The sequence below is a fragment of the Rhineura floridana genome, chromosome 7 (genome assembly GCF_030035675.1).
Source record: "Rhineura floridana isolate rRhiFlo1 chromosome 7, rRhiFlo1.hap2, whole genome shotgun sequence".
Classification (NCBI taxonomy): domain Eukaryota; kingdom Metazoa; phylum Chordata; class Lepidosauria; order Squamata; family Rhineuridae; genus Rhineura; species Rhineura floridana.
In genome coordinates this window covers 132,847,962-132,865,456 of record NC_084486.1, presented here as the reverse complement: position 1 = coordinate 132,865,456, position 17,495 = coordinate 132,847,962, and the positions used below count along the sequence as shown (strand labels likewise).

At 44.3% G+C, this 17,495-nt stretch overlaps 2 protein-coding genes across 3 annotated transcripts in view; one reads left to right on the top strand and one right to left on the bottom strand.

The window, feature by feature from the left end:
• LRRIQ4 (leucine rich repeats and IQ motif containing 4) overlaps window positions 1-17,452 on the bottom strand; it is an 18,633-nt gene extending 1,181 nt beyond the window's left edge. Inside the window, exons 1-5 of the mRNA XM_061634499.1 lie at window positions 17,332-17,452; window positions 10,845-12,016; window positions 8,700-8,873; window positions 5,606-5,744; window positions 3,845-4,041 (exon numbers count right to left, since the gene is read on the bottom strand). Coding sequence (XP_061490483.1) covers window positions 3,845-4,041; window positions 5,606-5,744; window positions 8,700-8,873; window positions 10,845-11,999 — 1,665 coding nt within the window. The 5' untranslated portion in view covers window positions 12,000-12,016; window positions 17,332-17,452. The remainder of the gene's footprint in view (window positions 1-3,844; window positions 4,042-5,605; window positions 5,745-8,699; window positions 8,874-10,844; window positions 12,017-17,331) is intronic.
• LRRC34 (leucine rich repeat containing 34) overlaps window positions 17,388-17,495 on the top strand; it is a 29,108-nt gene continuing 29,000 nt past the window's right edge. For both annotated transcript variants that reach the window (XM_061634500.1, XM_061634501.1), the window contains exon 1: window positions 17,388-17,495. In XM_061634500.1, coding sequence (XP_061490484.1) covers window positions 17,478-17,495 — 18 coding nt within the window. In that variant the 5' untranslated portion in view covers window positions 17,388-17,477.

Below are 17,495 nucleotides of genomic sequence, written 5' to 3'. Positions count from 1 at the left end.
AAGTAACTGTCCTCCGGGCTTCCCGATGGATTGGTACCCGGAGGAGGGCCTTAGACGCTGAGCGAAGTGACCGGGTCGGTTCATAGCGGGAGAGGCGTTCCACAAGATACTGCGGTCCCACGCCGTGTAAGGCTTTATAGGTCAAAACCAGCACCTTGAATCTGGCTCAGAAGCAAATAGGTAGCCAGTGCAAACGGGCCAGAACAGGTGTTACATGCGCTGACCGGCTGGTCCTCGTCAGCAGTCTGGCTGCTGCGTTTTGCACTAGCTGAAGCTTCCGAACTGTCTTCAAGGGCAGCCCTACGTAGAGCGCATTACAGTAATCCAACCTAGAAGTTACCAGAGCATGAACAACTGAGGCGAGGTCATCCCTGTCCAGATAGGGGCGTAGTTGGGCTACCAACCGAAGGTGGTAGAACGCATTCCTTGCCACCGTGGCCACTTGTGCCTCCAGAGACAAGGAAGGATCAAAAAGAACCCCAAGACTACGAACCTGTTCCTTCAAGGGGAGTGTAACCCCATCTAGAACAGGGTAAGCATCCACCATCTGGGCAGGGAAGGCATTCACCAACAGTGTCTCAGTCTTGTCTGGATTGAGTCTCAGTTTATTAGCTCTCATCCAGTCCATTATCGCGGTCAGGCAGTGATTCAGCACATCCACAGACTCACCTGTAGAAGATGAAAAGGAGAAATAGAGCTGCGTGTCATCAGCGTACTGATGGCAACGCACTCCAAAACTCCTGATGACGGCACCCAGAGGCTGCATGTAGATGTTAAAAAGCATGGGGGACAAAACCGACCCCTGAGGGACTCCACAATGGAGAGTCCAAGGTGTCGAGCAATGTTCCCCAAGTACTACCTTCTGGTGACGATCCGCCAAGTAGGAGCGGAACCACTGCCAAGCAGTGCCTCCAACTCCCAACTCCGCGAGTCTCCCCAGAAGGATACCATGGTCGATGGTATCAAACGCCGCTGAGAGATCAAGGAGAATCAACAGAGTCACACTCCCTCTGTCCCTCTCCCGACAAAGGTCATCATACAGGGCAACCAAGGCTGTTTCAGTGCCAAAACCAGGCCTAAAACCGGATTGAAACGGATCCAGATAATCGGTCTCATCCAAGAGCACCTGGAGCTGACCGGCAACCACCCGCTCCAGAACCTTGCCCAAAAAGGGGACATTTGCCACCGGTCTATAGTTGTTCAAGTCATCTGGGTCTAAGGAAGGTTTCTTTAAGAGAGGTCTTACTACTGCCTCCTTGAGGCTACTAGGGACTACTCCCTCACTCAAGGAGGCATTTATCACTTCCTTGGCCCAGCCGGTGGTAGTAGTCCTGCTAGCCTTCACTAGCCAAGATGGACAAGGATCTAGAGCAGACGTGGTCGCCCGCACCAATCCAAGTACCTTGTCCACTTCCTCAAGCTGCACCAACTGAAACTCATCCAATAATGAAAGACAAGACCGTGTTCTGGACACTTCAATGGATTCGTCTGTCATAACATCGGAATCTAGGTCCCTACGGATGCATGCAATTTTATTTTGGAAGTGCCCTGCGATGTCGTTACAGCGAGCTTCAGATGTTTCAATAGTATCTCGAGGACCAGAATGTAAGAGTCCTCGTACAACCCTAAAAAGCTCTGCAGGGCGGCAGAGAGATGTGCTGATAGAGGCAGCGAAGTGAGACTTCTTCGCCGCCCTTACCGCTTTTATATACGACTTAGTAGAGGCACTTACCAAAGCATAACTGCATCCGTCTGGAGTTCGTCTCCATCTGCACTCCAGCCTCCTTCTCTCTTGCTTCATCACTCTCAGCTCCGGGGTATACCACGGAGCTGTATGAGCTCTGCATTGAAGAGGGCGCGCGGGAGCAATCGTGTCAATAGCCCGGGCCATCTCCGTATTCCACAGTTCGACCAAGGCCTCGACAGGAGCGCCAGTACTATCAGCTGGAAAAACTCCCAGAGCCGTCTGAAAACCAATAGGATCCATAAGCCTCTGAGAGCGGACCAACTTAATAGGTCCCCCACCCTTGCAGAGGGAAAGAGTCGTTGTAAGTCTAAAACTCAGCAGGCAGTGATCTGTCCATGACAATGGAGTAGATGAAAAACACCCCACCTCCAGATCACCATTTCCATGACCAGTGGCAAAGATCAAATCAAGAGTATGACCCGATACATGCGTTGGGCCAGTAACAAATTGAGACAGCCCCATGGTTGTCATGGAGGCCATGAAGTCCTGAGCCGCCCCAGATAGAACAGTCTCGGCATGAATGTTGATGTCCCCCAATACCACAAGTTTGGGGGACCTCAGCAATACCTCCGAGACTATCTCTGTCAGCTCAGCTAGGGAAGCTGGTTTAAAAATCAGTTGTTTGTAGGGATGGGAGAGGAATTTGTTCAGTCTACTTTTTGCAACAACCTGACCCATTTTGATGGCTCTGAACTTGTTCACAGTTTAGAATACAACTCCTGATCAGATGGCACACTTCTCTGGATTTTACAGTGCAGTTTTGGTATGCATGAAGTTTGCATAAAAAATTATATTTCATGGTAAAAATGTGTATATTATAAGGGAATGCATTGAAAATCACTGAAAAATATGTATTTTAGGGGAATGGTGTATAATAATGCATACAATTTAAATGCGAACTTTTTATGGATTCTTTCCAAAAAATCACACAAAACAGGATGGAACAGACCTATGATCAAGTGGTAGCAAAAATGTAATGGGATAGATTTAGGATGATCTATCCATCCCTAGTTGTTTGCCCCTTTAAAGGCCTGCCAGTCTTAAGGGAGAGGCAATGATCTGACCCTGGAAAAAATAAATGGCTTCAGTCCAATCCTAGAGTTTGTTGGAGCCAGGGTACTCATGTGCACCTTACATTTAAAGCTATATTATACCACTTTAAACAGTTATGTCTTCCCCCAAAGAATCCTGGGAACTGTATGTTAAGGATGCTGAGAGTTGTTTCGGAGACCCCTGTTCCCCTCACAGAGGTACAGTTTTCAATCGATCCCACTTCCCAAGGAATTCTGGCAACTGTAGCTCTGTGAGGGGAATAGAGGTCTCCAAGCAACTCTCAGCATCCTTAGCAAAGTTCGCTCAGGAAGAGCACCACCAAACCAATCTTCCCCTTTCCCAGGCTCTCACTCTGGGTAGATTAGAGGCCATATTCCCCTCACAAAACTATAATTCCCAGAGTTCCTTGGGAAGAGGGATTGACTGTTAAACCACTCTGAGAATTGTAGCTCTGTGAGGGGAAGAGGGGTCTCCTAACAACTCTCTGTACCCTTAACAAACTATACTACCCTGGATTCCTTGGGGGAAGCCATGTCTGTTTAAAGTGGCATGATACTGCTTTAAATGTATAATGCCGATGGGGCCAGTAAGTCAGCCTTTTGGCAACCTAATGCCCTCTAGATGTTTTGTATTGGGGCTGATGGGAGCTGCAGTCCAAAAAATCTGGAGGGCACCAGGTTGGAGAAAGCTGCTGTATATTGTTCACTGGGAACTCTCCAAGGTGCTGCTATTACCAGCCTACCTTGCCCCACAGGCTTTTTGTCCAAGTTCAGACAGGTCACTCTGCCACCTGACCATTCTTACTCCTTTCACCCATTGTTTTGGCATGTTACCCTTGTGCTTTTCTCTATGCCCCATCTTCCCCACATTTCTCTAATACCATGTCATGCCAATGTACCTAGAGATAATATACCCTGAATACTAGAGGCTCTGACAGGGTATCTGCTAGCTTGCTTCCATTATTTAAAATCCTATGGGCTACCCACAGTTTAATTAAATGTTTACTACAACATGCTACGTGCTGCTCTTTTTTGTGATCTGTACCTTTATGGCCAAGGCCTTATGTCGTCTTGCCTCTCGTAAGTACTGCCATATGGCTGGCAGCCCTTGGTTAAAGACTTCTACTGGTGGGTCCATCATAGGATTTCCTTCAAGTAAGAGAACCTGTAGTTTCTCTAGACTATCCAAATTCTCCGGGACTTGAAACAACTGGTTGTTATGAACGAGTAGTTTTTGCAAACCTAAACACACAGAATCATAAAGGTGAAATGTTCCATAAGCAACATCCATTTTATCTTTACTTGCAAGCTAAACATTTTTAAAATTACAAGTGCTGAACTACCCAGGTTTTTTTGTTTTTAATAATCCTCAAAAATAAGCTCAGTTGGAGTCAGGCGGACTCTAAACTCCTTAAGCATCAAGCAGCTTAGAGCAGGGAAAGGGAATCTGTAGACCTCCAGATGTTGTTGTACTCCCGTTCCCATCAGCCTCAACTAGCATTGCCAATGGTCAAGGATGATGGTAGCTTGTAGTACACCAACATCTGGAGGGCCACATTCCCCACCCCTTAAAAATTGCCTAGGGGAGTAATTCCCAAAGAGTATACTGTGAAAGGGTCAGAAACCTAGCTGAGCATTACAGCCCATGATCTCCCACCCATTTGGTAAGAGGAGGTCAGCAGGGATGAGGAAGGTAGATGGCTCAGGGTCAAAATGAAAAAGGGCTGTAGCTAAGTGGTAGAACATCTGCTTTGCATGCAGAAGGTCCCATATTCAATCTCTGGCATCCCCATGTAGGGCTGGGAAAAACTCTTGTCTGAAAACCCTGGGCAGCCACTGCCACTCAATGTAAACAATACTGAGTTAGATGTATCAATGGTATGAGGTGTCTTCCTGTGCCTACTATAACTTGTAACTCCCAATTACGTTTAGTTTTATACATCAGGCAGGCCTAGGGTTGCGAGGCTCAGGGCCTGAAAATGATTCTGTATCTTTAAGAGAAGAGAACATTCAGCCAAGGGCAGGTGTTCTTGGAGGCTGGGCCTAGCAAGAGGTCTTCTGTATCTTTAAAAGGTGTGCAGGCGGAAGGGAGAATTCCACCTTGTGGTTTTTCCCATTACAATGTTGCAAGAACACCTGCACTTGGCTGAATTTTCTTTTCTCTTAAAGATACAGAATCATTCTCAGGCCCTGAGCCTGACAACCCTAGGCAGGCCATGTACCTTAGACATTTACAGTTTGTGCTCTGGCCTAGAACTGTGGTACTAGAACTTGGAAGTGACTTTGTGGATCATTGATTCTAATTCCCTGCAACAGCAGGATTCCTCAGACTTTAACTCAGGGTCACATCAATTCCATTCATTTAAAGCACCACTTTAATGGCTTCCCCCAAAGAATCCTGGGGACTGCAATTCATTAAGGGTACTGAGAGTTGTTAGGAGATCCCTCACAAAGCTTCAGTTCCCAGCACTGCAAAGTCACTCTGACGTCAAGCAACTTTACACTGAAAATGTGTTGCCAGCTGGTCACAACGGGTCCACATGGCAGGCACAATTATGTGCATTAACCAGTGTTTGGGCAACTCTGGAGCACGGCTTGCACCACTTGCACTTTAGTCTTCATCCAGCTTGCTTCACAGCCCAAGGTTTCCCAGAAGACCAAGAAATCACTCCACAGCACCAGGGAGGACGCTCCTACCACTTGTTTAATCTCGCCATCCCATAGTGAGACCAGGGCTTCAACAGGACTGTCATCATTCTCCACTGGCTACAAGCTCTGCCTTTGTGCAGAGTAGCCATTTCTTTACCTTGTAGATGGCATATGGAGTCAGGCAACTCTATAAGAAAGTTGTTGTGGCAGTCAAGTATTTCCAAGTTGTTCAACAAGCCTATGGTTGATGGAAGATATTCCAAACAGTTGTTCTCAAGGTACAGTTCTTTCAGGTTCTGGGGAAAAATGCATGTGTGCATTTGGTATATATACAGTACACGGAGACGCTCCTCTGTTGTCTGTAAGGTAATTTACAATTTAAGAAACACAAACTACCACTCTGTTAGAAGGAGAAGCCATCTCCAGTCATTTTTTACCCATTCTTTTTATAGGGGAAGGGGGTGTAGCTTAGTGGTGGAGCACATGCTTTGCATGCAGAAAGTCTCAGGATCAATCCCTAGCATCTCCAGGTAGGGCTGGGAGTATCCCCTGCCTGGAATCCTGGTGAGCTGCTGCCAGTCAGTGTAGGCAGTACAGAGCTAGATGGTCCAATGGCTCTGACTTAGTATAAGGCAGCGTCCTATGTTGTTCCTCTAGGGGCACACCAAAAGCAAAACAGGACCAAAAATTAAACAAGTGTGCTTTTTAAAGTGCCAGCTGCACTGCTTAAAATTGGACACACACACCATATAATATAATAAAGATCTCTAAGTGGTTTGCAATGAATATTTAGCTGGTTATTCTACCAGTTTCAACTTGCAACCATGTCTCTATCTCTACTAGAAAATTCAGCGTATGTTCTGCAAGCCTAGATCCAAATCTGCTACTGGAAGTACTCTCCCAAATCAAATAGCCCAACATTCTGTTCCACATGTGGTTTGGCTTGCATGGTTCTCTATCCTGTGGCAAAAAAAAAAATGCATTCCATATTTTGAGCATTAACTGTGAAAATACCCCAATTTTTAAAGACCTTGCCAATAGTTGGTGTTGTGAGGTACATGTGTACCTGATTTTAGGTTCCTGCTTGACCTGAAAGTACTAACAGGCATGCTGTATATCCTGTTTCTCTGGACCAAAGCACACATAATACCATCAACACAGTTAGCAATGGCATGGATGGTTTTTTAAAAGGTAAATTGCAGGTACAATGGGGTGGGGCACTCATCTGGATCGGACCCTGGCATTCCAAAGGTCACTGCTTCAATCCCTGTCATCTTTTGTTCAACAAGGGTCAGGTAGCAGGTGAAGGGAAAGACCTCTGCTGAGGACCCTGGACAGCAGCTGTCAGTCAAAGTAGACCACGAATGAGGAACCTGTGGCCCCCCCAGATGTGGTTGGACTCCATCTCCCATTCCCATTTAAAGTGGGACTTTAACCCTTCCCCATAGACACACACTGTGGTCCTGACTCCTGATCTAGATCCCTGCCACCTCCACTAACTGCACTGTGGGAGCAAGTCCCTTTGCAAATGCTGTTCCTTTCAGAGTCTTCTCGTAATCCAAATGTCTTAGAATGTGCGTGTCAGATTTCAGGTTTCTAGGTGATATAGAAGTGCCTTTAACCAATTTTGGGGCACGTTTTGTAGCAGAGATATAGGAGAGGATCCTAGGAGGGAGAGGGACTCAGGTGAAGACCACCTTACAGCCTGCTCCAGCTAGACTTCCCCCTGCTCCTCCTCCTCATAGGGCCATGTACTATCAACTGTGCTGTGGGAAGGATCCCAAATAAGACATCAGGACCTGCTCTGGTTGGCTCTCTCTGCCTACCACCAACTGCCCAGTGGGAAGGATCATGACAACCTTTTACAAGTTTATTGGGCGTGGGGTTTTTTTAAATGTAGTTTAATGTTACGTGCAAAATTTTGTACCCTGAAAGGTGGGAACATAAATTTAAGAATAATTGTAATGAATAATAAAAATAAACGTTACATTTTCAGACTTTTCTAGTTATCAAGGGGTCCTGAGCTACCTGTGTACCAAATCTCAATTCCCTATTTTGTTTTGTTTTATTTATTAAATGTATATTCCACCCTTCCTCCTGAGGGGCAAAACCCAACAAACACTTCAGTAATAAAATACAATTGACATTTCTAAAAATAATTTATAAACAACTTCCTTAAAAATTTCCAAAAACTACTTTAAAACTTCTTAAACACATGCACGCACACACACTATCACCTACTCTCACAGCTAATCATTTCAGGGTTGCCAGGAGCAGATCTTTTAGCTACCAAAAGCCTGGGTAAACACGAATGTTTTTAGATTCTTCCTAAAAGTTAATAACAAGAGAGACAGACATACCTCACTAGGAAGTGAGGGAACCACCACCGAGAAGGTCCTGTCATGGGCCACTGCCAACTAGGCAAACCCCAGTGGTAGCACTAAGAAGTGCAGGTGTGGCTTAACATTTCAGGATACAAGTTTAATCCCCCATTTTGAAAAAGGCAAATGTATTATTTTAAACTTTTTCTAATAATATGCACTTCTTGGGATTATCATGTGTCTACTTCAATAAGAAGCACCATAACAATTTTTCCAGTCACATCAGTCATTGCGTCAGTATGTGAGGTCCAAGCATCCATCCACCACAATATAAAATGCAGAAGTCAAAACAGATGACACCAGAAATCTATAGGATTTTGTCATTATGTTGGACAACAAGCATTCTTCTCTGTAACAGTGGCCCTTTCCTTATTCTCCTGAAGCTGCTGCAGTTGTAAGCCTGCAAGCAGGGCCACCATTCTGGAACCACAGGCACCTGCAAGCCTGCCAGTAAATATCCTTTCAAAATCCACAGTGCATGAGCTGAGGGGGCAGGGCACACACCTACAATTTTTTGCTCCTTTCTATTTTCTGCTGCTTTAGTTGTGCAGCCCTTTTGTGTTATGCTACATCCCTTATGGCAGCCATTTTGTGTTGCGCCACAATCCCACAGTTGCCTTTTAGTGTCATGTCAGACACACCCCACACACATATAGCAGCCATTTTGTGTTATGCAACACACCCCATGGCAGCCATTTTGTGACTGGCACCCACAGCACTTTGTCAAAATTCCAAATGGCCCCAATGGCACCAAAAGTTGGCAATCCCTACTATACATAATACGTTGACTGTGTATTCACACATATACATACCTCCTTGGACCACCAGGGAGAACTACTGCTGAGATCCAAACTTTGCTCATTTTATTACCTGTAACTTACTGATACTTTCCGGTAATTCTGTCAGTTTGATTCCGTTGTCTTGTCCCATGTACAGTTTCTCTAGTGATCCAATGTCAAATATTTCTTCAGGAAACCAGACAAACTTGTTGCCAGTCAGACTGAGGCATTTCAGCTTATAAAGCCTGAATACTGCTGGAGGTATCTTGACAGTTTATTCAAAACAGGAATTTTGAAACATATATATAAATTACAACACTCCACTACAAGTCAAAGAAATGAGCATGAACAATTATCTGCCCATAACAGGGTAAAACAACTGGATACAAAACTCCCTCTGACAAACCCCAAACCCCTTTTATTATTTTATTAATTATTTTATTTATTGAATTTCTATCCTGTCCTTCCTCCCACAGGAGCCCAGGTGGCAAACAGCAAAAAGTTAAAACTGTACAATGTAAAATCAAATAGGAACATATTTTTTTTAAAAATTAAAACCATCTAAAACCATTTAAAAGCAACCACCTACCCACACAGTTATTAATTTTACAGTTGCCATAGCCAGTATCACTCAGCCATCAAATGCCTGGATAAACAGGAATGTTTTTAAATTTCTCCTGAAAGTCAATCATGAGAGAGAGGCACACTGCACCAGGGAGGGCATTCCACAAATGGGGAACTACCACTGAGAAGGTCCTGTCACGGATCAATGCCTTCTTGGCAGGAGCCAGAGGTGGCACCACCAACAAAGCCCTCCCATGTTGATCATAGGGTCTGAGATGGTTCATATTGGGGAACTAGATACTTGGATCCCAAGCAGTTTAGGACTTTGTATGGTAGTACTAACACCTTGAATTGGGTTAAATACTTCACCGGTAGCCAGTGTAGTTTTCAGGACTAGTAACATATTGACCCATTGGGCTGCCCCACTTACGAACCTTGCAGCCACATTCTGCACTAGCTGAGGATCCGGGCCAGCTTCATGGACAGACCTACACAGAGTGCATTACAGGAGTCCAAGTGGGATATCACTAGAGCCTGGACAACTGAAGTCAGGCTATCCTGCTCCAGAAACGGCAGTAGCTGGCGAACCAGGCTAAGCTAGGTATAAGCACTCCTAGCCACAGAAGCCACTTGAGACTCCAGTGGTAAGTTGGAATCCAGGAGTACTCCCAGACTATGAGCTTGTTCCTTCAGGACAGGTTGTGCACCTAATTCCTGAACACATGAACCACCCACTGAGGATTGGGGATAAATCTGATTAAGTTTGCATTTCAAGGCAAATCTATTAAATTCACACTTTCCTAAACAACATGAGAATCGAAACATAGCCTTCCTTCGAAATTCACACAGCTTCAAATTTTGTGATGCAGTCTGCCAAGCAACCAATGTTTACAAAATGCATATAGGATAAAATGTGCATAAAAATGAATATATGAGTGAAAATAACATGCAAAAATGCATTATATGATGAGAAATTGCTTGCAAAAATGTGTGCGTTGTAAAAACTGCCCACAGAAGTGTTTATCAGGAGAAATTCACACTAAAATACTGGAGAATTTTCATGAGATTTTTTTAAAAAATTGCAAATTGCTATAGAAATGTAAACTGAATTTAAGACTGGAAGAATGAAACACCAAGAGAACCAAAACTGGCAGATCTTTCCACCCCTACTACCCATCCGCAGCACCTCCATCTTAGCAGAATCCACTAGGCGGGCAAATCTGTTAAGCAGATAGGTTGCTGTTGCTTACTGAGAGGAAGAGTGATGTAACTTGGATGTTGGCATCAGAGCTTGGAAAAGTTACTTTTTTGAACTACAACTCCCATCAGCCCAATCCAGTGGCCATGCTGGCTGGGGCTGATCGGAGTTGTAGTTCAAAAAAGTAACTTTTCCAAGTTCTGGTTGGCATGCACCAGTGGAGCCAATCCAGCATGCCTGCCAGTGTGTTTGCATCATGCTGATTTCCCTGCCGCCTCACCCCTTCTCCCAGTAAACAACAGCAACCTACCTGCTGGGAGGCTAGTGTAGTGGCTCCACCCTACCCAGCAAGCAGCTTCTGGACATTGGTCTGTTGCCATCACATGTAGTGTGGTCCTGATGTTCTTGTTTTTACTGTAATGAAGATTTTTTAATTGATTTTCAGTTCACCTTAGTTACACTACTGAATCATACCTCATATATCAGATTGTCATCCAGTGACAATACCTCCAGATTTTCCAACGCACAAATCTCTCTCGGAAACTCCTCCAGAAGATTTTCACTTAGATCTAATATCATCATGCTGGTTAGCTTGGCAAAAGATGGATGTATCATCTGCAGTGCACAGTTTTTCAAGTAAACCACAACGAGTGACCTCCAACGGCGAATCTGGCGTGGAAAATTTGCCAGGATATTCCGAGACATCGAAAATTCCTTCATTTCTGTTAGTTCCTTGAAACTTCGTGGAAGTTTACGCAGAAGGTTACTGGACAAATCAAGCACAGATAGGTTCAAGCATTTACTCAATGTATCAGGCAGAGACGTTAGGCTGTTAAATGCAACAAACAATTGGGACAAACTTTCCAAGGAGGAAATCTCTTCAGGAATGAGGCTCAGAGTATTGTCTTCTAGATCTATTATTTCCAAGTTATAGAGATGACAAAGTTCTGAGGGGAAAATTTCAAATTTGTTCTTTTTTAGATAAATCTCTTTCAGTTTGGTCAAATTGACTATTTCCTTGGGAAGGCAATTTAAATTGTTTGTAGAGAGTCCCAGCAGTTCTAGGTGATGAAGGTGTTTGCAGATTTCCACTGGAAATTCATCCAGGTTTACATCATACAATCTGAGCTGACAAAGTGCTCTCAATTTACTGACAATATTCAGTGAATTCAGAGAGAGTGGATTACTACTTAAATCCAAGCTCTGAAGACTTTTCAGTTCTCCAAGTTCCTCACACACGCCTTGTATATTGTTCTTATTCAGATAAAGGACTTTCATGTTTTTAAGCTGATGGATACTCCCCGAGATGCTTTTAATTCTATTTCTCTCCAGATGCAATTCCTCCAAGTCTTCCAGTTCAAAAACCTGCCATGGGATGGCTGTCAGTTTCTTGTTGGCTAAATCAACAAAAAAGATCCGGTCTGTGATCTGCACTGGCACAAGGACCTCCTCTTTTGGTTCTTCATCAACTATGTTTTTATCTATTATCTCGTCTTCTTCTTCTTCTTCTTCATCTGTTGCCTCTTCTTGTGCCAACAGCATATTGTCCTTTTCCAGAATGGTAGCACTTTCTTTGGAGAAGCAGGCCTTGACTGTTGCGGTAACGGAGCTCTTTGAGGTAGCAATCATTGTAAGACTAGTTTTGGCTACAAAAAAGGAAAAAAGATTAACTTGGGAGACAGTCCTTAAAATACACAATATTTTATGAAGAAGAAACAAAATATTATGATTATGAACCTAAGTGCATTCATTCATAATTCCAACTATTTCTTGAGTAAAGGACAGTGTACACAATGTTTGGGACATGATCCTTTGGGCTTGTACATATTAGCACCTTAAAATGCAGCAAGGTCATTTTTCCCTGCTACGTATCAAGTTGCATTTGCATGTACATCAGAGAGGAATGTCTTCACCCAATGGGCATTACCTGTTTGGTTTCCATGCCCCTGCAATCACCCCAAAATCCTATTCATGAAGCTGCCACCTGTGCATGTGCACTCATCTGCGCATGTGCAATGGCTGTCTCCAAGATACACATTTGGCTTAACTGCAAAGTTAACATGGCTTAGGTTTTCCAGTTGGATTGAAGCTGGTTTGAGGGGGAAACAACACATCTGGTTTGAGGGGGGAAAAGTTTGAGGGGGGGAAAATACCCTGGGCTCCTGCTGGGAGGAAGGGCGGGATATAAATCAAATAATAAATCAAATAAATAAATAAATAAAGCAGCAGTATTTCTTAAGAAACCACAGGATTGCTATGGATTGTGACTAACATCATGTGTATGCGGCTTCAAAAACTAGCAGCAGGAGTGCACCGGATGCAGAGTAAACCATAACGTGTACACAGCCTAAATCTAGGACTTTTTTTGCATTCCCAGATCACGTATGGCCATACTGTTCTGGTTGTATCTGAATCTGTTCTCAAATTTTGGGCGTGTTATGCTTGAACAAATGTCATGTTGAAATCTATCCTTTACTTTCTCAAGTTTTCTTCCCCTGCAAAAGAGGCTTCCATGTTTCTGCCTCAGTCTCAAGGCATGTGAGAATTTCTTTAGTATTTTGGTTGGTGCAGCAGGGTTTTGACCTCACCTTACCATTGTGAAGTGGCCAAGAGTGGTGCATGAGGTTTTTCTTCTGGTAAAGATTTCAATAGCCTCTCCACACCATCTCTGGCTGCTCACCTTTCCTTAACTAAAAAAGCCCAGTGGGAGGAATTACTTCATGATGTCTTTCCCAGGACTGTGACTGAAGCATCAGTACCCAGGAAGGCTGCAGAGTACAGACCACCAAGGAAATGATTTGCAAAATGAAAGGACACTCACCAGCACCCCTCAGCCACCTGAAAAGTAAGGCAAGTGTGTCAAAACCCCAGCAGCCCACACATCAGAATTTCATCAAAATGTTATCTTCCCTGTGATATTTTTTTTTCAAATGCAGTTTCTTTTCTCATTAATTGATGGAGAATGGATGGGGATAGAAATACAGGAGATTTTTTTGCATAGTGCAAGCTTGAACATTTTATGGAACGAACTTTGCTTTTGCTTAACTTAAGAATCTAATAAAATTAGCTTAACCAAAGCAAGATTTTTGGATTATATTATTAGATGTTCCCCATTTCTCTGAACAACTTATAAAGTGGAATAATGTGTGGACAGTCCAGTATAAATCTACCCCTAATATGCTATTATTGCATCACCTACATGTTGCAGAATACACCTGCAAAAAAACACAAGTCTGGATAGAGCCTGGCTTTATCTACAAATACACAAGTACAGCATGAACTGAAGCAAGCAACATCTGTAGTACCAAGCACCAGACCTGCTATCCCATATCAGATCCCCAGGGAGAAATGCATACACCCTGCTTCATTTATTGTCAGCACTCATTCTCTCCTGTTGTCTCATTCATGTCTGTCCCCCTAATTCTTTATTTGTATGGCCTGAGGCCATTATTACACATGAAAGTATTTTGCGCAAAAACACTTTTGACTGGAGCAAGTGCTTGTGCAACTTGAAGAGTTTCTTGGCAACTAAGATGTATGATATGGAGCAGCCCAAAGGTCATTTTGAGGTGCAGGGACATATAAACTTTAGCTCCTTTTTCAAGGTGTTCATGCAGTTCTGTATCCAACGCTCCTGTTTTGCTAATGCAAGAGACTTCCACTTGCAGAACAGAATCTCCCCCTCCTCTCCCCGCACACTCTCAAAACCAGCTCTAGAGGGTTGGCTGATTTGGCGGGCATGCAGAGGGAGGAGAGGAAGGGGAAGTCCTTTTGCACAAGCAGAGTTCCACTCGTGGAGCAGAGGGTTAGACAGATTCATGGCTACTAATCCCAGTGTCTACGTTCTACCACCACTGTTGGAGGCAGGATGCTTCTGCATACCAGTTGCTAGAAACCCATAAGGAGACAGTGCTGTTGCGGGCTTCCTATGGCTTGAGGGCTTCATCTGGCTGTGACAACAGGATGCTAGACTAGATACATCACTGGCCTGATCCAGCAAAGTGTGCTTTGTGTTCTTAAGAATACTAATAACAATAACAACAATAATAAAGAAGTTGTATCCAACACTGCCATGCTGCTCAAACATGTCCAGTTAGTTTCCAAATCGCGTGAAGTACTAGTTCCCCTCTATTCAGCACTGGTTAGGCCTCATCTTGAATACTGCGTCCAGTTCTGGTCTCCGCACTTCAAGAAGGATGCAGACAAACTGGAACAGGTTCAGAGGAGGGCAGCAAGGATGATCAGGGGACTGGAAACAAAGCCCTATGAGGACAGACTGAAAGAACTGGGCATGTTTAGCCTGGAGAAGAGAAGACTGAGGGGAGATATGATAGCACTCTTCAAGTACATGAAAGGCTGCCTCACAGAGGAGGGCCGGGATCTCTTCTCGATCGTCCCAGAGTGCAGGACACGGAATAACGGGCTCAAGTTGCAGGAAGCCAGATTTCAACTGGACATCAGGAAAAACGTCCTAACTGTTAGAGCCATATGACAATGGAATCTATTACCTAGAGAGGTAGTAGGCTCTCCGACCCTGGAGGCATTAAAGAGGCAGCTGGACAGCCATCTGTCAGGAATGCTTTGATTTGGATTCCTGCATTGCGCAGGGGGTTGGACTTGATGGCCTTGTAGGCCACTTCCAACTCTACTATTCTATGATTCTATGTCTTCTGCTTGTACAATGGAACTTCCCCCTCCTCTCTTCTCCCATCAGCTCCCCTCCGTACACACTCAACATCTGTTCCAGACAGTTGGGGATTTCCAGAGCAGATTTTTGGGGTGCACAGAGACAAGAGGACGTTCTATTGCACAAGGGGAATATCATTCACTTAGTGTTGGATACAACAACAACAAAATAGTACTAGTGGTAGTAATTTAATGCTGCATTTTAAAACTGTTGTAACCCACTCTGGGACCTTTGGGTGAAAGGCAGGTAATAAATGTTACTACTAATAATAGTAGTAGTAGTGGTGGTAGTTATGTGGGACCATGCATGACTAGAGCTGGATTGAGGTGCAAATGTGACAGGGATCCTATCTTCTTAGTGACGACATAAAAGAGCTAGGAATTGTTGCTTATTCTAAAACTAGGAATTGCTGACAGAGAAAGTAGACAGCATCGAGAGTGTTTTTTTTAAAACCACTAACAGTTTCTGCCTGAATTCTGACCCAACTGTCGCATTCAAATAGGGAGTGGATATGATTTGTTCACGTACCTCTGATGTCATAAAACCACCTGGGATGGATGACCCTATATGATCTTCAATAGGCAGCTCCAATATGAGAGGAAAGGAGAGGTGGGAAGACAGCCCAGGGAGAGGCTGATGAGCTCACGTTTACCTCAGATATCATAATAATACTACTACCACCACCACCACCATGGAGAGTTTCCTATTGGAGTTAGCCTCATCTTCCCAGGTATCAGTAATGGGATAGAACAGAGCAGGAGAAAACAAGGAGCTCCTAGAGAAAATACTGGGAGAATTCGCATATCAAAAAGTCAGCTTTCCTAAATTTAATATATAGAAACCAAATTCTATTCTAGTGGCATTATAACAACTGCCAGTGTAGTGTAGTGGGTAGAGCATTAGTGCAGGGAGACTTTGTCAAGATGCCAAAACCCAGTGTGGCATTATGTAAATGCCATTTTAAAAAAGCAACAAGGTGGTTGTGAGGATAGAGGGATGTGTGAGTGTGCAGAAACTAGCCTACTATACAAAGGTAACATTCTCGTCTGTTGCTTTACCCACTTTTGCCCCACCTACTGCCAACATGTGCTCTCCCCCCCACAGGGAATTATTTATTTATTTATTATTAATTTATATCCTGCCCTTCCTCCCAGTAGGAGCCCATAGGGAATGTGGCCCTCAGGCTGAAAAAGATTCCTCACCCCTCCCTAGTAAGTCTGAAAACCACTGCCCCACAGGGACTGAGCACCTAGAAGGCCCTCCCCCCCCATTCGTTTTTAAAATCAATTTCTAGGAGTTTGGAGGATGCAGTCTCCCAGCCTCGAAGCACTTCCTTCTAAACTTGTCTACGTGGGAGCGAGCAAGCTGTACTTCCTCACTAGTAAAGGGAAGGTGCTCTGTACATGCTCAGAAATACCATTCTTTAGTTTTGCTTTCCAGGTGTGGAGGCTGAGCTTTGGCACTGAAAGTACCTCTTGATGAGTTGCCACATCATATCTTAAGGACTACCTGATCCCTTATATCCTGGCCCAATCACTGAGATCTTTGGGGGAGTTTCTATTGTTGGTGTTCCTCAATAGCTCAGAGGCATGGCTTGTAACAACCAGAAGCCATTGCATTCAGTATCATGGGCCCAAGCCTGTGAAACTCCCTCGGAACTGAGATAAGACAGGCACCCTCCTGGCTGAACGTCATCAGGCACATAACTAAGCCTTTCTTGTTCCAGCAGGCATTTTAAAGTAGTGTTTGGTTTTATGGTAATTTTATTGTTCTATTTTATGTATGACTTGTTTTTACACAAACCACTTAGGAATGCAACTGATTAAGCGGTATATAAATATCTAAATTTTCTCAAACTGAGCCCTGCCACAAGCCATCACCAAAGGAAGCACGCTAACAAAGAAAGACGGCTCTGTATATTGTCCGAAGGAACGTATGTAAGAAGCTGTCAGGCCACTGATCCGGCTCAGTATCGCCTACTCTGACTGGCAGTGGCTCTCCAGGATTCCACACGGGATATTTTCCAGCCCCACCTGGAACTGCCTGGGCTTAAACCTGGGAACGTCTGCATGCAAAGCTGATTCTCTACCACTGACCTATGGCTTTTCCCGAGTAATTTGCAAATGCTCTGCATATTTTGCAAGTGTGCTGGCGCACGATGGTACTTTATTTAGTTCCATCCTGCTGCTCTGGCACCCGGAAAACAGGCGGTTGCCAGTCCCTCTTGCTAGTTGCCTTTGTAGGTAAAGGTGGGCGACGTGCTCCCCATCTTACCCGGGCTCTCGCGGGCTGAAGCTGTAGAGGCGCAGGCGCACTCGGAATCCCCCGGGACGCAATCGGAATAAAAAGCGCGTACCCAGTCACCATAGTAACTGGAGTTTGTTGCCTCGGCTCGTGTTCTCTGCAAAGAAAGGGGGGTAATGCATCAACAGCAGCAG